The 23,596-nt window shown below is 38.2% G+C and overlaps 1 protein-coding gene across 1 annotated transcript in view; it reads left to right on the plus strand.

Moving 5' to 3' along the window:
• Positions 1 to 23,596, plus strand: part of LOC124776994 (unconventional myosin-XV-like) — a 465,068-nt gene that overhangs the window by 147,946 nt on the left and 293,526 nt on the right. Inside the window, exons 28-30 of the mRNA XM_047252242.1 lie at positions 488 to 641; positions 2,209 to 2,347; positions 21,665 to 21,915. Of these exons, the coding sequence (XP_047108198.1) occupies positions 488 to 641; positions 2,209 to 2,347; positions 21,665 to 21,915 (544 nt within the window). The remainder of the gene's footprint in view (positions 1 to 487; positions 642 to 2,208; positions 2,348 to 21,664; positions 21,916 to 23,596) is intronic.

Here is a 23,596-nt window from a genome sequence, read left to right on the forward strand (position 1 = left end):
TACAAAATGAAAGTTGTACCCAGGTTATGTTGTTCATCTTCCTTTTATGAACCATTAACAATGTTTCAGAATTAAAGAATAGTTCATTCTTTCAACATTTTTTGTTCAGCGGAAATACTTTTTGTGATTCCTGTTGATGATGTATGCATTTTGATAGATAATTATGCAAGAGCAAAGGAAAAGGATGAGCTATAATGAAGAAATGAATGAATGTGTGAATGAAGAGATAAGATGTGGAATCTATCACACACAGGCAACGCAAAGCATATACAGATGTGCCCTCCTTTGCATCCTTACAAGACTGATGATGTGAACATTCCAAGTGTACTCTGATCCTTCTGAAGTTAATCTGATGCTTAATATAGTATATATTGTATTTTGTACTGTACTAACAAATGACTGTAATTTATGTGTTTATTACTGTATTACTTTGTATTTTTTCCTACAGTGTTGTTCTTTGTTTGACACATCTGTAATTTTTGTATAGGTGGCAACAGGAAAGTCGAATAATTGAGAATGTGGAAGATTACATAAAAGATTTGTTCAGACCAATATTTATTAACAGTAGCCTTCGTGGTTTGACAGAAGTTTCAGCTATGACAGAAGCCATCAAGGGTGGTGGTGGTATGGAGACACAGCAGGTATTAATACATGCCATATGTGAATTGTCCGAGTGATATTATAATGTGAAAGTGTGCTCTTGAATTGTGATAAATTTGCTTGGTAAAACACATCTGCATAGTGCTGTTTTAATAAACATTAAAAATTTTATTTTTCAAAGAGTATCAGTATAACTCCAAAAAGAAAATTTAGTGTCTTGTAAGTGAAAATTGCATTTTATCAATTGATGTAGCCCACTTTGAGGACCAATGCCCATTGACAATGTTTGTCAAGTAAGTAGATTCCATCCTTGTAGTGCTGCTCTAAGAAGTCTTGAAATACATCTACTACTGCTGAGCCTTTGCAAAATACTGAGGGCATTTTCCAGTCACAAATTTCCTTAAATAAATGAGTATATGTCTGTCATGGTTGTCAAATGTAGCAAACAGGGAGGATGTTCCAGCAATTTGTGCTTGAGATCCTTCCTGTTTTTTCAGCTCCAAAGCACATTTATGGGCATATGCATGGTCCTGATAAAAGACAGATGTTTTTGTGTTGCATTGTATACTTCTCTCACTTTTTGTCATCTAGTTGGCTGAGAAGACTTATGTAATACTTGCTAGTTATTGTCTTGCCCTTTGCAAGTTAATCAATGAATAGAATGCTTTTTGAATTCCAAAAAACACTGGTTTTAAGTATTCCCATAAATGAAGTCATCATTACCTTTTTTGTGCCAGGTCACTGGTTACTGCCTGTACCTCTGATTGGTGTTTTACTTTGGATGGTGCAAATTGGTAGACCTGCATCCCATTCACAGTAACAAACTGCCACATAGTATTCACTGAATTCTTTTGAAATGTATTCATTCATGATTATAATGTTATTGCCTGAGTGTAGCAGCAATTCAGTTGACAGTCAGCATATCCAGCTACCATCTTAGACAAAGCTTTCTCATAGATAACTCTTCATGTACAGTTCACCAAACTCCTTTTTATAAACCTGTGATGTAAGCAGTTTCATACTTTTATAATAGTTGAGTATCCAATAAAGTATTGTGCATATTCCTCATGTCTTCATCCGTGGTTGCAGTTTTGTGAGAACCTTCACATGAATCATTTTTGTCTGTCATCAGCTGCCCACCTTCTAATGGACGGATGATGGATGAATTTCTGTCAGTGATAACAGTTGAAACTGAAGTATTTTCATAATAGCCTAATATTTTAGGTGATCCTTTTTTAGAAACTCACACAATATCACTCCTTTAAAAATTCATACAAACGAAGCTATTCCAGAGATCAGGCTGATACTGTGTTATTGTGCAGTATCTACCAAAATAAAATAAAACAAAATTTCATTGGTATTAGTGTTATCTCTGCACTTACACAGTGATCGTGAATGGGCGATAAGTTTAATTACTGCATGTGTTACGATGTATCATCCTTTACTAGGAATGGAAGGATGAGTAATTTAATAGCACAGTGCAATGAAATTTATCCTTGCAATGTGATTTGCAGTGATCTGCAGATTGTAGATAATGAAATACATTTTTGATTTGTGTGTTTTCACTTACCTTTCCATTTTTGTTTTTCTTTCTTTTTTTCAAATAAGACATCAACACAACAGCAAACAACTGCAGCATTTGGATTCACACCCATTGCTAGTATGACATCACCGGCACCTGTGGTCATGTCTGGAATGATGTCACCTCCACCTGTCATGATGCCATCTCTTCCCATGTTTAGTCCAGGTGAGCGGATCCTACTAGAAATTTTGTGTGTGCAAACTAACTTCCTGGGGCCTGGTGCAGTAGTTGTATCTTACAGCTGATGAAAGCTTATATTCTGCTGTTAGTCAGTCTGTATTAGTATGCGCTTAGTCAGCAGTCTTAATTAGTAATTTTAGATTGTGTTCTTTTATATGATTTCTTTTTTCATTAAAGTCTCTGACATGGTGATATCCTGAAACGTAAATTCATGAATAGGCAGAAAATTATAATAAGATTTTCTCAAAATATTCATGAGAATTTAATAGGAGTGATTGAGAGCAATACTTTGCATAATGTTTTCTGTCATTAATCTACATATATTTGTAGCAAATGTGTTTCTGAAGAACATGAAAATGATGCTATTATTGAATTAAGGCCATACTTCATTTACAACATTTCTGTTTTCTTTTCTCCTATTGTCTCCATTTGTGGACTGTAATTGAAAGTGAAAGAACAGTTCTAGAAGGAGGGTAACACCTATTGTCACTTGCAAGGTGTATAAAAATTAAAATTTCATACTTATATGTGTATTTGTGTGCAATGGAGGAAACTGAATTCAATATGAGTCCTTATAAAGGTGAAATCTTCCAATGAAACCAGAGGCAGTAGTTTTTTTCAGCCCTGAGAAGCACTCACAAATATTGTGCGGAAAGCAAAGTTACTGTAAGGATGCGCTGTTGTGGTTCCAATGTCCTAGAGTGCTTACACATGTGACCCTCAGAAGAATGGCAAATGTAAATGACAATGAGAATAATCTGCATAGTGAGCATCAGATAAGTTGCAGATAGTCCAGTTACAGGTCTAAATGTCACATGCATCACGCGTTTCAACGAAATAAGTAAAATGGTATATTGATAATGAGTCTATGCACTCAATCACAAGATCTCAGATAATGATGTTTTTCAGAATCTTCTGTGGGTTGAGTTGATCAGTAGTGAAGATGAACACATTATGTGAGTTCCATGCAAAATAAATCATCAAAACATTCACATGGTGTAATTGTGTGAAACCAGTAAAAGAACTATTAGTACTAGTTATATTTTTATATTTTATATATTCTTATTCTCACTGTAATGAAAGTAGTGAGTATGATATGGCATTATATTTGGAATATTGTTTTCATTATACAAGTGTGGTAGAAAAGGAAATTGTAGTTTTTCTGTCCACTGCTTTTAAGCTGTGTCCTCCTCACAGAGAACAATTTTTACTGTAGAGATTATGAAGACTAAATTTTAATTACCAGTCACATATGAATGCAGCAGTTGTTACAATAGAAGAGCTTCAAGTTGTGGTAAATAAAAATGTCACACTTACTTATGGTTGACATTGATATTGGCTTATTAGCAATCTGCGAAAATAAAATGTCACAGAATGTGTGTTTTCTAATTCATATGTAGAGATAATGGAAGTAGAGGCTTGGGGGAGGGGGGTGTTCTGTCATAAACCTACATCGGAAAAGGAACAGGTAACATACCGAATTTAAACAGTAATGGATAAATGAGTGCTGACCACTAAAGAGTAGACTTGATGTGAAGGCCGAGTTGTTACTGTCACTCATAACGCATCCCATTACAATGATAGTAAAGGAATACTACCAGGAATGTAAAACAAATCAAGCAGTACTTTAGTACAGAAGTACAGACAATATAAGCTGCTTCTGTATCTTACACTAATTAATAACCTAAAATGTACAGTAGTCTAGCTAGTGAGCTATATAATAAAGGGCATTTGTTGTATTCTGCAAATTGTCATCCATTTCAGTACCTAGCAAGAAACGTCATAGTGAATATTGTGGAAGGAAAACTATACAGACACTGTATGTATGAAGGTCTATTTTACCAGGAACAATACTCAGTTTCATAAATCAGGTATTCAAAACTCTACTCCAGTCTTTTTTATGTCTGTTATTGAGATTTTATCTATCCCACAGTCCGCCCCTGTTAGCTTAGAACGCCACGCCAAGGGGCGTGTTCCAATCCCCGGCTGGGGCAGGATATTTTCTCCACTCAAGGACTGGTTGTTGTGTTGTCCTCATCATCATCTCATCCCCATCTCCGACGTGCAAGTCGCCCAATGTGGCGTCGAGTGCAATAAGTACTTGCCCTCGGTGGCCAAACTTCCCCAAAGGGGGGACTCCCAGCCCACAATGCTGTACACTTTATTTCCGTTATTTATCCCACAGTCTTACCAGATATAAGTATGAAATTGGTTGTGCCACTGAAGACAATACTACCTTCATTTAGTTACTGTTGTTACATATTTTTTTCTGCTTTATTTTGCTGAATAAATCATTTATTGTGTTGTGCTTTTCTTCTTTTTCATGCCTTACACTAATAAATTGCCCAGTAAGAGAACAGGGCATGAGATGGTGCAATATGTATTAGCACTGTTGCGTGCAGGTCAATGAAGCAAAAGTTTCCTTTGTGTGAAAAGCACAGTAAACCAGCCTTTTTTCCCTTTTCATTCATTATTTTTGTGGACATCAACATCAGAAGATCTATGTTCATACATGGTACTTTATTTAGAGTGTGACCCTTAATCATAATATTTGGAAAATTGGAAGAAGAGCTGTTCCCTATGAACTGGTTATAAGTCTGTCAAGCTACTGTCTTAGCTTTCTTTGTTATGGTCAAGCAATGTTCATTGCACTTTTAATTTTTAAAAGAACCGTTTTATGTTTTGTGCAGGTCCTTTATGTAGCTCAAGACTACAAAAGGACCAAATACGAAATTCCAAAGAACCCTGCATTATCAGATGTTTTTTTCTTGTGGTTAACATGACCCACTTATTATGTTACTGAAGTAGTACTCTTATAGGATAACTCTCTGACCATGAGGGGGTATGAAATATTCAGTTGCTACAACTCAATTGTATGGGCTACACAATCAGTAGTCAACAAAATGTGTAGAAAGTGGAAAATAGAGTGATACAAAGAAGGAAAGCAATTAAAGCCAAAGTACTGGAAGTAAGTGAGGGTGAAGGAAAATAGAAGCAAAGAAACTGATAAACATCAAAAATAGAGGAGAGAAAAAGAAAAGAATCTACTAAAGAAAACAGTATGTCAGTTCTACATTCATTCACTGCCCTTTTACTGTTTCTCTCATAAACTCTCTCTGTCTCTTCAGTTGTTTTTTATTTTTAAATCTTTTTATCATCCTTACTTCCTTTGCTTCTGTTGAAACCATTACATGAACTTTATGTGTTGAATGGTGTACAGCCTTTTTGAGTCTTGCAGCTGAATAATCTGAATTCATTTCTTGGAAATGTACTTTATTTTGATTTTTTGTCCTTATTTGTTTTCTGTATCTGAACTGCTTTTAATCTTTACAATCAACACTTTACATCTTCCATTGATAAAGAATGCTAAATTACAAACCTGTTCCATGTAGAAAAACGTTCATAATATTTGCCATTAAAATGTGAAGAAGCGAACTTCAGTTGCAGATGGTTAATTTTAGGTTCTATTTTTGGGAATTGCTCTCAAGCCACACTGAAACTAGTACAACAATGCAAAAGCCTAGACTGAGCAGAAAAAATAGTATGGAGGAAGGCAACCACTGCAATATAAAGGTGACATTTAGCACCATTTGAATGTATAAGAAAACATGATTACTGTAATTTACTAACTGAATTTGTGGTCTCTCTCTCTCTCTCTCTCTCTCTCTCTCTCTCTCTCTGTCTGTCTCTCTGTCTCTCTCTCTCTGTCTCTCTCTCTCTCTCTCTCTCTCACCCCCCCCACCCACACACCCACACACGCATGTACGTACTGCCACCACCACCATCTCTCTCTTGAAATTATGGCTCAATTAAGATCAGTAGTGGTCACCTCTGTGTGTATGGGGAAAATTAGAAGAGATTAAGGGCAGAGGGAAAGAAAGATAGCAGGGAAATGGTGCTGAATACAAAAACAGGCTAGGCTCCACAAAGGTAAGGGAGGACAGCAGCACATACTCTTCCAGTGGACAGTGGGAAGAGGGAGTAACAGTCTTGGATATTAGGTTGTCCAGGTGGAGCAAGGAATCCTCATAATAGATGTGATGAAGTTAATAGATGGTGTAGCTGTTTCTGCAACTGACACTCTTTCTGATAGAAATTTATGCATTGGTGATAGGACTTGAGTGGGCAGGGGGTTAGTGTATGGTGGATGGGAGAGATCTTGTATCTGTATTGTAGAGTTGCATATAAAACTAACCACAAACAAACTGTTGTCATTTATGAATGACCACCACCAAACTGTACTGAAGGACAAAGTTGGCCAACCTGTGGAACAAATCTCTTAGCACAGTGTAGTCCACATGCCCTCCCTTTTCGTGCCATGGTCTGTATCTTATTTGAACTGCAGAAGTGATAACTGTCACTCTTCAAATTCTGACATTTTTCCAGTCAAAAATACAGTAATCATTGTGTTCTTGTGTTCATATTTGCTGCTCAATTATTCCTTTATGCTGTACTGGTTGTCTTCATCATGTACTTTTCGCACGTGTAGTAGCTTTTGTTGGTTGAGAAGACTGTGTTTCGTAGATTCCTGTCATTTCCACTATAAGAGACTTTTAAAATAAGGAGAAATGTTTTGTGTAAGGTGATGGGTCCAAAGCAGTGCTTTCAAGTTACTTTGCAAAAATTTAAGGTTACTTTTTAACAAAACAGTCAAACAGAATGTAGTGCAATACAATTGGTGTGTGGTCAGCTGCAACACTGATGCCAGCTGCCTCGAGCAATCTCCCATACATGGCAACCGGCGGAGTGACAGGTGCGCCTTTCTATTCTGCAGTTCCTGAAGCTATGGGACACCAACACAACTTCATGCCTGTGCCCATTTACAGTATGCAAGGTATGGCAGGTATGAGTAGGGTGGAAGAGACTTTCTAATATTCGTTATGTTCAGCTTGGCTTATTGGTCAGGTGGCTTCCTAGTTTTGGAAGATAAGTGGTGTTGTATAAATTGTTAGCTGCAGCCTTGCCACTTACCTTGCATCTGTAGTCTTAGTGCTGCACTAACACTAACAAGGATTCATATTGTTTCCTAGATATATACTGTTCGGCATCATTTACAACATGTAAAAAGTAAGTTACTTTGTTAGGAATGGAATGCTTAGTTTTTTGCCACATACAGGACATAAAGTTGGAGAATGGTGACATTTGTTAAGTTCACTGCTTTGAGGACAGAAATGCATGATTTTACGGATATTGGGTAATGACCATGTTTTGTGAGGAACTGTGTATTATTTAAGAGTTGCTGTACATTAAAGGCTGGCAAGTACTATCTTATGCTTCATGTCAGTTCACTGCTGATTAAAATTTGTCTAGAGTTTTTTGTGAGGATATTTTTATCTCCACTATATCTTTTGAGTAATTCCTACTACTTCACAGAAACAGTACTGACTGCAAACACTTTGGTCCTTGGTGACTGCACCTTATAGATAAAAACTATCTTGTTATTGATGTAAAGGCAGATAATATTTATAGGTGTTACCAGTGAGTGTAGGAGTAACTAGTAGAGATTATGCTACAACATTGTTAAGTTACCCATGTTCCCTAAATATTTTAATTTGTGTAATGTTTTCTCCATGAGGTTTTTCCTCTCACACTCTCATCTCCCTGCCCATGTCAATAAGGGAAATCATACATTGAACAGACGTGTCATTCTGTTAAAAGCACATGTGATGAACATCGATGTCAGACCAGAGTAGATCAGCCAGAAAAATCTGCTGTTGTCTAGATATAAGACATGGAATGAACTATGGACAGACCAAATCCTCTCATTCACCTCCACCTAGTGGGATCCTACCATTAAAGAAGTAGTCAAAATATGTACAGATGATGACATAATTGTCAGAGACTTGCCCTTTTCTCCACTCATATACTGTGAACTGTGGAAGAAGGGCAACAGGCAGATATGGTCCCCCATTGCAGGCTGTTAAAAAAGGTACAAGCATATGGAAAAGGTTCACAGATATGTGAGTGGCTCAAAGACTTTGTAAATTATAGAGCCCAGTGTGTCGTCCTTAAGAGGGTATAGCCAGGAGTGCCCCAACTAAATGTGATAGGATCGCTATTAATCTCTACACAGTGAAACACCTATTTTATGGGGTCCAGACTTACAAAAAGCAAAATTAAGGAAAATTCAGAATAGAGGAAATTGTCAAAACCCCAAAATACAAGCAAAAACATATCTAATTGCCGTATATGATTAAAAATCCTAATCCTCTCCAATACATTGTATAAAATTTGTATAAGTGAAGGAAATTAAATGCTCAATATAATGTTTTTACAATAATTTGTAGTAATGTATTTTATCAGTTCTTAAAAAGTCACAGATCTGCAACAGCAAGTAAAAACTCGTCAAAAAATTGAAATTGGTATCTGTTTTACAGGTAATTGAGCTATTTTCCGATATGCTATGACCACAAATTATATGTCAAAACAGGCATTTTTGAGAGATCTCTCCTTTGTGTTCAGCCAAAAATAAAGGGAAAAACTGATGAACATGATGAAATAAATCAAAAACTGTGAAGTACGGTGAAAGACACAATTGCAGTGACCTCTGCTGTACCTAGGAGGCAAGCTCATTTTACATGTGTTAAAAGTCCCTTTTATATGATCGACTTTCTTGTCTCAGTTGATTGCTCAAGAGAAGTGCGTCTCCTGCAGCAGCCCTGGCACTCTGTTCCTGTATTGAGTCTCATTTTTATTTACATGTCCGCACCAAAATTGCCAGTGTTGTGAAGGCTGTCTGCTGTGGAGTTTGGCATCTGAATGGCGAAAGTGAGGTTATGAGGGTTTATCCTTTTTATGGGAAAATCAAAATATAGTAACAAATTGTAGGTAAAAGCAGTGACAGTAGAGTTAATTACTGACCAAAGAAGAATTCATAGTGGAAATTCTTGTCAAAAGTTGTGTGGTAAAGTGTTCACACTCCTGAGAACTGAAAAAAATAGGAAAGGTGTCATCCAAACCTTTCAGAACACATACATTTATTTGCTTGAGAAAATACATGCTTACAAACACATCAGACAGCATGTAAAATGCTATAAATGGCGCTTTTTTCCTTTATCCTTTGTATCTTGTTTTCTTTCCTAGGTGCCATATAACAACAAAATATTTTTTCTCATCCAGTAATTCTTAGTTTTTCACTGTTGAAATAGTTTTCATTGAAACGTGTTTATCTATTTACATTCTTATCTATACCTGGTGTAGGTTCTCTTTCTGTAAAATATAAATACTTTTTGCTTTCAGATATTTTGTTTCTCTTGGAGGAGAACACTAGTAGGGAAAAATACCATGACCATATGTAACTTTTCAGTGTGCCCTGAAAGCAAAGCAAATAACACAATAAAGATTAAGAAGACACAATATCTATTTTTATAAAGGGAGTGAACTCAACCAAAATAGGTTATAACTTCCAATATTAGCAGATGCCACAACAGTCCCTTGTTTCTGCACATGCATAGTGCGCAGCACACTCCAAAATTTGGAGCTCTATACTTGGCACAATCTACAGATCATTGACATCATAGATACACTCATGTCATGGCTGGTTGCTTATTTACATGCAAATACAAAAGGTGCACGCACTTAAAGCAGTCAATTTTGACCAGTAAGTTGCTTGTGTGGTGTGGTGGCTGTTCTGGCTGTTGGGTGACATAACAAGTCACCAGCCTATAAAAACTCGCTAGTGGAAAATGGCCGATGTTTCCTTGATTTTGATCAAGCATAATCTTCAAGATTCGGTCTTTGAATTCAAAAGGTTGATGATCGATATTGTTCCTGAATACATTACGTCAGAAATACATACAAAAAAGCAATACTGAGTTATAAGTGACACGACAAAAAGTGGCTCTGGACCCCTTCATCACGATTTGGCTCGGTCTGGAACACTTTGTGTCATCCTGTTTTTCCATTGCTGCTGCAACCTAGCAGTAGTTGCATCATAATTGTGCAGTGAAGTTAAACATTGCAAGTTGGGTTTCTAATGCTGACGTGTATTATGGCAGCATTTCCTCTGACATCTCCCCTCTCCACAACAGCCAGAAATATCCCCTTAACTCCACCACCATCCGCTGTGTGAACTGTCTTTCTTTTGTGCCATTTGTAACTTGTTCAGTTACATCAAATGTTGGTAGGAAGAAAATGGGACGAAGTCAAGCAGGACATTGAGTAAGAACATAGAACTGAGGTAAACTTACTAGGAAGACCTGTAAAATTGGTCAATTTTTAGAATTGATCTTGTGAGTTTTTCACAGGAAGTACTAATTTATGGCATAGAATCATGAAAAAAGTAAAATCATAGAATGTAAAATTGAAGTTTCACTTTATACATGTGTCGAAGTTGAGTGATTGCAGGAGGATATGAGGTGACTTAGACAAAATTTTTAGTTGGTGCGATGAATGGCAGCTAGCTCTAAACGTGGAAAAATGTAAGTTAACACAGATGAATAGGATAAACAAAACCTGTGATTTGGGGATACAACATTAGTAATGTCCTGCTTGACACAGTCACATTATTTAAATATCTGAGTGTAATGTTTCAAAGCAGTATGAAGTGGAACAAGCACATGAGAGTTGTGGTAGCAAAGGCGAATGGATGGCTTCAGTTTATTGAGAGAACTCTAGGAAAGTGTAGTTCGTCTGTAAACGAGACTGCACATAGGATGTTAGTGTAACCTAATCTTGAGAACTGCGTAAGCGTTTGGGATCTGTACCAGGCTGGATTAAAGAAAGACATAAAGCAATTCAGAGGCAGGCTGCTGGATTTGTTAGTAATAGGTTCGAACAACACACAAGTGTTACAAAGATCCCCGGAGGGTAGACGACATTCTTTTTGAGGAACACTATCGAGAAAATCTAGAGAACTGGCATTTGAAACTGATTGCAGAATGATTCTGCTGCCACCAACATACATTACATGTAAAGACCACAAAGATAAGATGCAAGAAATTAGGGCTCATACAGTGGCATATAGACAGCCATTTTTGCCTCATTCTGTTTGCGAGCGGAACAGGAAAGGAAATGACTAGTTGTGGTATGGAGTACAGACTGCCTCACACTGCATGGTGGATTGTGAAGGATCAGTGTAGATGTAGATGTAGACACAGGATATCAACTAGCAAAGCATGGAACCAGCATTGATGGCACTCAGGTGTCATCAGCCATGGGGAAATGAATTCAGTAATATAAATGGATGAGGATACTGAGCCAGGACAGTTAGGCCAGGCATCAAGATCTTTCCTATGATATGAGGTCCACAGTTCATCTCTCCTGCATTATGCCCGGGATGTCAGTGGCCCCTGTGACGATTTACAACTTTGCTTCCTGCACCAATGCTTTTCCAGTGAACCCAATATAAATTGGTGAACCACTACAGCTTCCCATGATCACACCAGAATATGGTGAACAGCTGTCTCTGAAATATTGCGCAGTTTCCATGGCACCATCTGCCCAGTGCCCAGAAAACTTTTAAGCAATGTATTTAAATGAACCATAAAAGTTTAGATTCATTTCAATATTTGTGTTAAATTTCAGGTTTGTAATGACTTAGTATTGTGTAGCAGTCCTTAATTATTTAACTGAATAACATTTCTTTAAAAGTCCAATACTCAAAGATGACTTAAAAGTGTAGTTCATTGCGTGTTGGGAAACAAATACACTAAAGAAGATGTATGTGTTCATATTGTTTAATTGGTCTTACTGTCCTCTTATCAATTTTCTTATCTTATTTCCCAAAATTCTTAGTAGTGTAACCACAGATGACATTTGGCTAGTAACTCATATTTTCCTGACCTACATACAATATTCACAACAGTGAAACAGTTCAGAATATGTGTTTGTAAATAAACTTGTAAATTGTTCATAATCTATATTACTAAGTTAAGTTGTTGTGGTACCTTATACAGTTAGTTAACTATAATTAAAAAGTAGAATAATACAATGTTAAATGCTGATAAATGCAGCATTAAATGTTGATAGCAGAGGAAAGTTTATAGTTAAGAATAGTATAAAGTTGTAAAGACTGTCTCTGTAAATAATGAAAGGTAAAAATTGAAACCTCAGGTTGGAACATCAGCAAAAAGGCTGTTACAAATTATAACTATTGGTCAAAGCAAATGTGTGTGTGTGTGTGTGTGTGTGTGTGTGAGTGTGTGTGTGTGAGAGAGAGAGAGAGAGAGAGAGAGAGAGAGAGTGTGTATGAGAGCATGTTTTTCTGTTTGCTGCAAAGGAGAACATTGTTCTGAAGCTTAGTAACAAATGAATATTGTTTTATGAGCCTGTCAGTCACTCAGAGCCTCAGCTATACAGTGAGTGGTTGCATTGCTATGTGGCGTAGCAGTTTACCTCACTGGCTGATGTGCCACCTGTCGACATTTCAAATCCAACCACCAGGTTCTCAAAATTTATTATGTTTCTAATGTTTGTATGTATTTCAGAATATTTGATGTCTGTATAAATATAAGCACTCTCCTTCCAGAACATCTATTCTGTTCTGGCTGTACGTCGGTGTTCATAACAAATGTGCTTTCATTGCTAAATACTGTACTTCGTTGACGATCACAGTTTTGGATTTGGACTTCATTGTGGTTATGACGTGACATTGTTTGCTGGAGATACCAGGTGCTTCGGAATATCTACATCACTGTGGTTCCAATTAGACATTGTAAAAGCCATCACCTACACAGACAAGAACTGGAATACAAGCTGTATATTGTTCCCAATTCATGAAGCCAGTGGATTCCAAAACAACCATAAGTCAGCTGCACATCAGGCATCTATTGGTGGTCACAACCTGATGAAGTACCTGAAGGAACCCAGTTACTTCATTAGATACAACACATAGTATGATACAATGTGTTTGGCAAATGTGTTCTTTTTCTTGGACTGCACAACCAGCTGTGGTTGCATGGGGAAATGTCACAGTCTTACACACAGAATGTTTTGGCCTATGCCACACTGTGAATGCAGATATGACACAAACAACAAAATCTCACATTTGATGGTAGGAGTTGCAGAAGATATGTACTTAAGCTCTTCTGGTAAAGGAATTCATTAAATGGTGCCAGCACATTGAGAAATGCAACAGAAAAGTATCAGACAAAAGAGGTATGACCAACTCCCAATTGTCATCCCTATGGCAGTTGTGGAAGACCACCATGAGTGACCTCTCTCATACATCAGGTAGTATGAGAAGAGTTACTGTAGTTTATGGCAGCCAGAAATGTAAGACTGAGTGCACAAGAGAAGCGTCCATGAATGCTGATGTCATATGTCAGGAGGTAATAGAGAATGTTAAGGAAGAGATGTGTTGATCTTTAGTAACGACCTCTGCCACAATTCGAACTTGCCAGGAAGAATGGAATCAGCCAACTCAGATTATGCCACTGTTGACAAATGAGAACCCAGCGTCTGAACAACATAAGTACAATCATCTCCTTTGCCAAGTATAACATCCCACAGCCGAACAGAGCACAACATGCCAGTATGTTTTCACTGTGAATATCCTGGACTTACTGTACGCTACTGCAGAGAAAGCTGCGAGTGATTACAACTGTTCTACTCATGGCAGTACACTATAAATGATTATAGTCAACCTGTGGAGTGAAAACCATCGCAGTACTGAGGACAAGATCGCTCTCCAATATGTCATAGTCATTCCCCACTGCTGTACAGGGGTATCTGTTGCTCGTCTAACTGTCGAATTCAGGGAAACTAAGCGAAACAATCATATACGGGGAAGAGGTGGCCACAGATGAAAATCTTCAATGGATGACTGTCACTATTTTGCCAGGAAATTTCATCACTGTCCTCTTCAATGACCAACATGTCTGTGCACTAATCGACATGGGAGCTTCTTTTTCTGTAGTGTCATCATCAGCTAAATAATGCTGTGTTCAGTAACAGAAAAGTGATTGTGCTGAAAGTTGCATATGGGAAATATGTTGAGCCAAGAGAACTTGTATTAAAAAAAAAACTGTTACTGTCAGAACACAGCCCTTTGAATTTGTCATTTTAACAGAATGTGGTGAAAACGTTATTCTCAAATGGGACTTCTTGCAAGCATCACAAGCAGTCCTAGACTGTAGGAGATTGAGTCCAGATTGGTAAAGCTATTCCATCAAGTACACATAACAAAGATTGCTCTGTGCAGTTGTTTCCTGTTGAAGACGTTATTATCCCATTGTCATCAATGAGATAATTTACAATCATCAGTCTAGGCTCACAAAAGAACTCTACATATCAGTGACAATTGTAAATATTGCAGCAGGTCAAGGCAAACTTTGGATCACCAATTGTCAAAAGCAGCGACAACTTACCCGGGAAGGTGTGTTTACAGGAGCAGCTGAACCAGTCCTGTATGGGCAGCTCTGTGTCACCAGTGAAGAATAGCACTCCACCACCACTACAGACATTGCAGTGGAGGAATCTATTATCAAACTGTCAATAGAATCTTGGCTGACAGAGGAATAATTTCAGCAAATGTGTGCAGTGGAGGAATCTATTATCAGACTGCCAATAGAATCTGGGCTGACAGAGGAATAACTTCAGCAAATATGTGAATTTTCAGATCCCTTCAAATCTGGAATGGAGAAAAGACAGAAAGACAGATCAAGCAGCCCATTGTAAAGCACTGTATCAACACTGGGGCTCATCCACCAAGTAGCCAGCACTTTTAGGGTGTCTCACTTACTGAAGGACACATAATTTGGGAGGAAGTTGAGAAGATATTGCAGGATGACATCATTAAACCTGTAGATAGCCCAATGTCTAGTCGTATAGTCCATGTGAAGAAGGATGGCATATGACATTTCTGCATTGACTACTGATGACTGAACAAACTCATGAAAAAGATGTCTCTCTATTGCTGCCCATTGATGAGACCCTAATCTGCTTGAAGGGAGCAAAGTATCTTTTAGCTTGGATATGCAGGCAAGCAACTGGGAAATCAAGATTGATGGGGCTGAGTGCTAAACGGCTAAATTTATAACACCTGATGGCCTCAATGAATTCAAAGTGACAGCATTTGGACTCTGTAAAGCTCCAGCCACATTTGAGCAGATGATCAACAACCTGTTTCAATATATTAAATTGATTACTTTTCTCTGCTATCTGGATGGCATTGTTGTTTTTTCAAAGACATTTGGAAACTATCTACGCCACCTGATAACTGTGTTGAAGTATGTTCAGATTGCAAGTCTCCATCTTAATCCCAAAATGTGCCTCTTCACTGCCAAAGAAAAAAAATCTTAGGTCACCTATTTTATAGCAATGGAGTCTGTTTTCTTGGAGTATGTTCATGTTACTGAGGACTCAAAAAGGACTTCTTTACCAAGGCATGCCCCTTGTGAGAACTACTGAAGGGAGGTGTCAAATTTTCCTGGAAGGAGGTGCAAGAAGGACGTTTCCTTATCCTTAAGGAGGCACTAACATCTTCTCCTGACCCAGCATTATGTGATGAGAGTGCCAAGTCAGAACATCACTCTGACTCTGGCACTTATGGTATAGTTGCAGTTGTAATGCAAGTTCAGGAAGGTGCTGAGAAGGTGGTAGCTTATACTTCCAGAGTACTCTCCAAGTCTGAGATGTACTATTATAAAATTGAGAAAGTCTGTTTTGCAGTTGCTTGGGCCATCAATAAGTTCCGACCATATTTATTTGGCCAACCATAACCGTTTTTGATGGACAACTATTCTCTTTGCTGACTGACTAGTCCGAAGGATCCCATGGGTCAGCTTGCAAGATGGGAATTGAGGCTTCAGGTGTAGGATGTCACATAGTTATACAAAAATGGATGTAAACATAAGGAGACCAACTGCCTTTCAAGGTTTCCTTTGGCGGAACAAAGCATTGTGGATGAAATCTCAGTCATCACAGCATCAAGTACCATTGCTGCTGAAGAAAGGAAATATCCAGCATTGCTGAAAATTGTAGAAGCCTTGAAGAAGGAGGAACAGACAAAATAACAATTCCAATTAATAAACAGAACATTTTGCAAGAGGAACTATGTATTGATGGGGCAGGAATAGTGGCTCATTGTCCTGCTCATCTACAGCCAGCTGTCGTGAAGCTTTTATATGATGATCCATCATTTGGTCACGTGGGATTTGTGAAGATTCTAGACAGAAATAGATGCAGCTATCACTCGCCAGGTCTCTACCGATGTGTCAGACACAATGTGAGCCACTGTAAGGAATGTCAATGACAGAAGCATGTGTTGCAGTTAATTTGGTCAGTTGGCACCAATTATGCCTGCAGCAGTGCCATTTCATCACATTAGAGTTGAACTCATGGGGAAGCTCCTGACAAACAGAAATTGATGGATAATAGTCTGTTTACAGTCTGTATGGAAGTGAAACGTGGACGGTAAATAGTTTGTACAAGAGGAGAATAGAAGCTTTTGAAATGTGGTGCTACAGAAGAATGCTGAAGATAGATGGGTAGATCACATAACTATTGAGGAGGTATTGAATAGGATTGGGGAGAAGAGGAGTTTGTGGCACAACTTGACTAGAAGAAGGGATCGGTTGGTAAGACATGTTCTGAGGCATCAAGGGATCACCAATTTAGTATTGGAGGGCAGCGTGGAGGGTAAAAATCGTAGAGGGAGACCAAGAGATGAATACACTAAGCAGATTCAGAAGGATGTAGGTTGCAGTAGGTACTGGGAGATGAAGAAGCTTGCACAGGATAGAGTAGCATGGAGAGCTGCATCAAACCAGTCTCAGGACTGAAGACCACAACAACAACAGTCTGCACTGACTACCTCACCTGCTGTGCTGTCATCAAAGTGGTGCAGACTGACAAAGTTCAGGAAATTGCAAAGATCCGTGTAAAAGACATCATTTTGAAGTGCACAGTATGCTGTGTAATGATCTCTGATTGTGGAAAACTTTTCCAGTGGAGACTAGCTAGTATCAAAGATAATTTCACATTGCAACAGGATCCACAGGGTCATAACTGCCTACATTCACAGCTGAAAGGCATTACAGAATGCTTTAATAAGATGTTGGCAGGTATGCTCTCAATGTACATTGATGTCGAACAGATAAATTGAGGTACAATACTTCCCCCCATGATAGTCACATACAACACGATATAGCAAGACATAACAGGGTTCATGCCATTCTGCTGGACCCCCAGTTGCGTGGCCAAAACAGCAATGGATACATTATTCCTGTTTCACCCAGACAGTAATCAGGATGAGTACATGGAACAGCTCATCACCAGGGCTGAAGAGGCAAGACAGCTGGCTCACATACAGACTCTGGATGCCCAGGAGAAGGACCAAGAGCAGTAAAATGGCAAGCACCAGACAGTGAGATACAGCTTGGGAGACTTGGTATGGACTTTCACTCCAGCGTGGGTAATCGAGCTATTGGGTAGTGGATGTTACATACAGTGTCAAGTATTATTACCTTTCATCAGGAAGACAGAAGTGCAGAGATGTCATCCATGTCCTCCATGTGAAGCCCTACTAGAGTTCTGAGGTGCAGATCAATGATGGGGTCTTCTTGTCCAAGGAAACCGAAGACCCACTAGACCGTCGTGAAGATTCAGTGGGTGGGACTGCTGTTGATGCACATAGTGAAGAGGATGTGGCAACATGACCAGAATGCGAGGTCCTGGTGCTGCCATACAGAACACTATTGAGAGGATTTAGATTCAGGGTGCTCCAACGAGAACTACTGACACAGTGGAACACTCTTTCTCCAGGAGAGGGAAAATGCCATGTGCCATGCTTCATGCATTGTAGCTTAGTGGTTAGTGTTGCTGGCTGGCAGGTTGTGTGTTGCCAGTTCAAACCAGATACCAGCAATTATTTGGTATATATCATTTCTGGAAGTTTCTCAAAATTTCTTATGTTTGTATGCTCTAGAAGATTTGATGGAGTTCTGTCTGTGTGTTGGTGTTCATAATAAATGTGCTTTCAGTGCTAATTGCTGTATTTCATTGATGACCCTGCTTTTGGATTTGGATTTGATTATGGTTACAACATGACAATATTCACTGATTTAAATGTTTGCATTCCTTACAGGACTTTTCAATATCATAAAAATACAATATTTTATTTTAAAGTCATTTCTCCTTTTAGTGTTTTGTTATTGCCATTGAGACATCTTCATCTGTGTATACTAGCTATAAGTGTTAAAGATAGTTGTACAAAGTAAACTGGGGATATGGAATTTACAGACTAAGTTTTTTTAATCTAACATAATAACAGAAGGTTTTGTTAAATGTTTAGTGTATGTAATTGGAACTGGGTGAGAGCACCAGATAAATTTGTCATGAATAATGCATTTGACCAATATGTTATATGACGTATCAAGAGAAAAACCAAGCAAACAGTTATTACATTGTGATTAGACTGAACTGTGTATAGTTATATGGAGCAGATGCAAGACAACAATTCTGTAAGTGCTTGTTGGTAAATGTTGTCCAAAGAAGTAAAGATACATGCAGCATTGTTGACTGGGATATACCAAGGGGCAGGTTCACTCGCCTTATGAGGACGGGGATTTCTTCCTCTGCATACAATGCTTGTTTCCCACTCTGTGTGTAAGAGTTGTCTCTTTAAGAGTATCTGTTGAGTGTAGGTGACTGAGATGGACATGTGAGTAGTTTGGTATTATGTTTGTGTGCTATGACATTGAGAAAAGGGAAAGGGTAAACCTAGTCCAGCACAAACCTGCTTCTCTGGAGTAGCACCAAGTTTGTCTCCATCTGACAGATCACCAAAAACAGTGACACATACCCTCAGTCAGTGAGTCAGTTTTAGGAATTTAATCCAGAGCATCAGCGTAAATTTTGTTTATCAGGAACCACCACCTGATCTCCCCTCTCCTGCTAAGAACTGATGAAGAAAAGCTTCTTGCACCATCAGGATTAAAATAGGGTACCCTTGAATCAATTGCCACTGCACATGCTTGCATTAGTAACAGTGACTGCAGAGGTGAGTGTGTTAATGACACCATTCATATTCTATAGATTATGGGCAGGTTGTCTGCATACTGCAAGTTTGTATTCTGTTATTTTCATTGTGGTTGGCTTTGGAGGCCAGGATGTCAATAGGAATTGGTTATTGATCTCCTCAGGTTATTAGAAACATTTCTGATCTTGTGGCATGGATAGTTGTACCGTTGGAAATCTTCTGTCCATTGAAGAAGACATTACCTATGAAGGTGTGCAAATGGACTACAATAATATGACTACTGTGCACATGACATCGTCTGCAATGACTGCAAGTACTAGTGTACCCCACTAGCGCAACCCTCGTAGCACAATACTGCCACCACTGGCCTGTATCCATCCTGTAGTAGTGTAGTGCATTTATTGAGCAGTTGTTTCCTGGAAGATTCTGTATTATCCATTGACATGGTCAAATGGGAAGCACTTTGCATCTGACTAACAACTTATTTCCATTTATTGATTTAACAATATTAGAGAAGGAAAGTTGCTACTCACCATATAGCGGAGATACTAAGTCACAGATTGGCACAACAAAAAGACTCACACAATTATAACTTTCGGTCATTAAGACCTTCGTCAACAATAGATACATATAGACACACCTCACAAACTCCCACGCACGACTGCAGTCTCAGGCAACTGAAACCGCACTGTGAGCAGCAGCACCAATACATGATGGGAGTGGCGACTGAATGGTGTTAAGGAGGAGGTTGGGGTGGGGAGAGGGAGGGATAGTATGGTGGCAGACAGCAAAGTGCTGCAGGTTAGACGGAGGGGAGGGGAGAGGTGAGGAGGGGGGAGGAAGTAGCAGAAAAGGAGAGAAATAAAAAGACTGGGTTTGGTGGTGGAATGAGAGCTGTGTAGTGCTGGAATGGGAACAGGAAAGGGGCTGGATGGACGAGGACAATAACTAACGAAGGTTCAGGCCAGGAGGATTACGGGAACATAGGATGTATTGCAGAGAAAGTTCCCACCTGCGCAATTCAGAAAAGCTGGTGTTGGTGGGAAGGATGGATTTTCCATTTATTCATTTTTATCAGAAACTGTCATTGGATCAGCAGTAGCCAAGAACTACCTCAGTTTTTTCAAGACATAGATGCCTCCCATGGAGTTCAGTTAACAACAGTTGTGTTGAATAGTGTGCTCTAAATACATATGCCATTCCCAGGTCAGTATTCATATACTTACTTAGCTGCAAATGAGAATTCTATTGATGTTTGCATTGGGCTATTTCCCTTATAGTCCTAATCTCGTAGCAGCAGTTTACATCTATTTTTTCATCTAGTATAGATGTTCAGCATGTAGTCACAATGTGACTGCAGAAAATTGACAGATTTCTTATTGGGGGTGGGGGAGGCACTGATGTCTTAATGTACTGATGGTACAGTTTATTGAATAATAGTGGTGACTTTGTTGCAAAGTAATGAATATCAATACCACACAACAGTGAGGCAATGTAACTGGCTGTAAACAAAGTTTGTTCTTGGGAGCTCATGTTTCTTTACTCCTGAATAACATTTGAATAGTTGTACAAGTCTTTCCTTAATATTCTCAGTGTGCCTATCTCACATTTCAAACTATACTACAAAAATTCACATGGCCCTTTTTTCCTCTCCCTATTGGTGTGTCAAGTGAAGCAGGGGATATTTTTAGTGGTTGTAACTGTTGTGCAGAAGTGGAATTTCTACATTGGAAATGTTGCTGAAATTATGGTAATAGCAATTTTGTCTCTGTTTATTTGGATTGTCCCTGTGCTTTTTGGTGATCAGTCAGCATACTTTACATGTTATAATGCCTGTTGGCACAATTTTTGGGATGTTTAGCCAACAGTTGTTTAACTTTTTTGTGATGTTTTGTCAGCATGAGTAGCTAATATTGTAGACTACTCAACTTTCCACCCATCATCAGTAATAGAGAATGAATTTTGAATCTCAATAAGAACACCAGTTGATAATATATCAAGAAAGAGCCACAGAGAAGTGACAATGATTTAATATAATCTATCATGAGCTCATTTTTATTTAATTTGTCATTATACGCTAATAGGCAGAAAAGCTTAGCTTTCATCATATACATATAGGTGAGTGCTCCTTTTTCTCCATATCTGCACATACACAATGATGTACAGTGAAAGCACAATATGTGGCTTAAGTTGTTAGTCAGTCTTTAGATTAAGTATATGGGTGTAGTAACTGATTCGATAGCACTAGATAAGTCTTACTTATCACAATGGAATAGAAAATTTTTATAGAAATGAGAAAAGTAGACATGTTTTTAAGAATTAAAAGAGTTGTGTGCTGCCAACTACAAGAGGAAAAAATGCATATGTGAATACTATCACAGGTCTGAGCCTGCCAACACCTTTTGGTGCTGCACCAACGGCGCCAGCAGCTGCACCCGGTGTGGACCCAGGCGTGGCTGCTGCTTATCAGCGTGCCTTCTTGCAGACAGCAATGGCACAAAACATGCAGATCCAGCAGCAGCTCTTAGCACAAAGTCAGGCATTGCAACAAATGCTTACACAGCCTGCTGCACAGTTGCAGATGCAACAGATGCAAGTGCAGATGCAACAGCAGCAGCAAATACAGCAACCTGTGAGTGCCTCACACTAAATATGCTCATATGTACAATATTTTAAATTTTGAGATTGTTTCAAGTATTTCTTTCCCTTTTATTTTATTTAAAGCTCAAGTTATTGTTATAGCTTTCAGTAAGAGCTGACATGATACTAATAGACATAAAAGTGGAATTGTAAGAATTCTCATACAAATGAAAGCACACAGAGATGTGAAAGTCATGTAGTTGCCTTTTAATATTTCAGGTGGCTAATGTAATATTTCACTTAAGATTATGTCTAATTTACTTTTTGTGTCTCTTTCCTCTTTAGAACCTAAACATAGAGGGTGCAGTGTTAACATATTACCCTTGGCATGAATAATTCAAAATTTTCTGAAATTGAAAAGTATGTTTTTATTCATATTTATCTAGAACAATTTTACTTTTTTGTCAGGAGTGTATCTTGCAGTCAGCTCAACAGCATATGCAGAAAAATTATGTGAATTTTTCCATTGAGATCTACATAACTCTTACTGCAGTGCTCAACAACTGATTTTAATCAAAGCATTTCTGCTTCATTAATAAAAAAACTTCCAGTTGGATGGTCTAACACGTTTCCTTCACAGTAATGGTAGAGATCACAGTACCTGTCAGAATTGTGTGGCATTTGTATGGTCATCTAGTTCCATCATTTAGTAAAATTCGTGTCAAGTTACTGAACCTGACAAAGATTTGTCAGCAGTGATGTAGCTCATCGGGCTGCTGGAGAGGAAGCCACAAATCACCAGAAGTAAAGAGTGTGTGGACAAAAGTGTTGAATCATCAAGTTGCATCATCATTAACCAGTACTTGTATTAAAACTTTTATGTGTGCATGTAAGCTTGCATAATTACTTTATATTTTATTGTTCAAGCACTTACATTTCACTTTATTTTCTTTATCTTCACAAATCTTACTGAGCTCTTTCTTTTTCTCTCTCAGTAATTGTGTGTCATCTTTTATCTAATAAGAGACTTCGGACTTTTTCTTTTGGTAATTGGTGGATTCCTCTCACTAGACACCTACAAGGCTGTACATAACACAGCATGAAGTGTACTGATGCTAACTGCACCTTTGGTTGACTCATTTCACACAATGCAATATGTTCTCCGATCATGGTGACAGTGACAAGGATGAAGCTTTACCTTTGTGCTTGCAAAGTTATTGAATTAATTTCTGAGTATTTCATTTATTCCTCTTGTCATAAATAAAGTAACATAGTAATGAAAAGATATACTCTGCTTGTTGCTGATGACTCCTTCACATTTCAACACAGCTGTAAAATATTGTGTTTGATACTTTATTGGTGCTTGACTGTAAGCCTTTTGTAGTACAGCTGTATTGAAACATAAATAGAGAGTAAAGAAAACAAAACCTTGACTTTATTGCCTGAATCACAAATAAAGTTCTAAAGCAAGTTAGACCTGTTCCATATGAAGAGCATCAGGCTAAAAGTGCTAATGTTTGGCACTCATCCTTGTCATTAAAACTTGTACAGTGTTCAGTTTGTTGTGATACATTGACAAATTTTTTGTGTGGAGTAACTTTTGCTCAGGTTGGTTTCCTTCATGCTTCATGCTGATATGCGAAAACTTAGTTTTGGAGATAAATGGTAAGCTATATGGATTACATATGTCTTTCCAAATGGACCTGGGGTAGTTATAATTAATATTGTAAACT

This window comes from Schistocerca piceifrons, chromosome 2 (genome assembly GCF_021461385.2).
Source record: "Schistocerca piceifrons isolate TAMUIC-IGC-003096 chromosome 2, iqSchPice1.1, whole genome shotgun sequence".
NCBI classification, from domain to species: Eukaryota; Metazoa; Arthropoda; class Insecta; order Orthoptera; family Acrididae; genus Schistocerca; species Schistocerca piceifrons.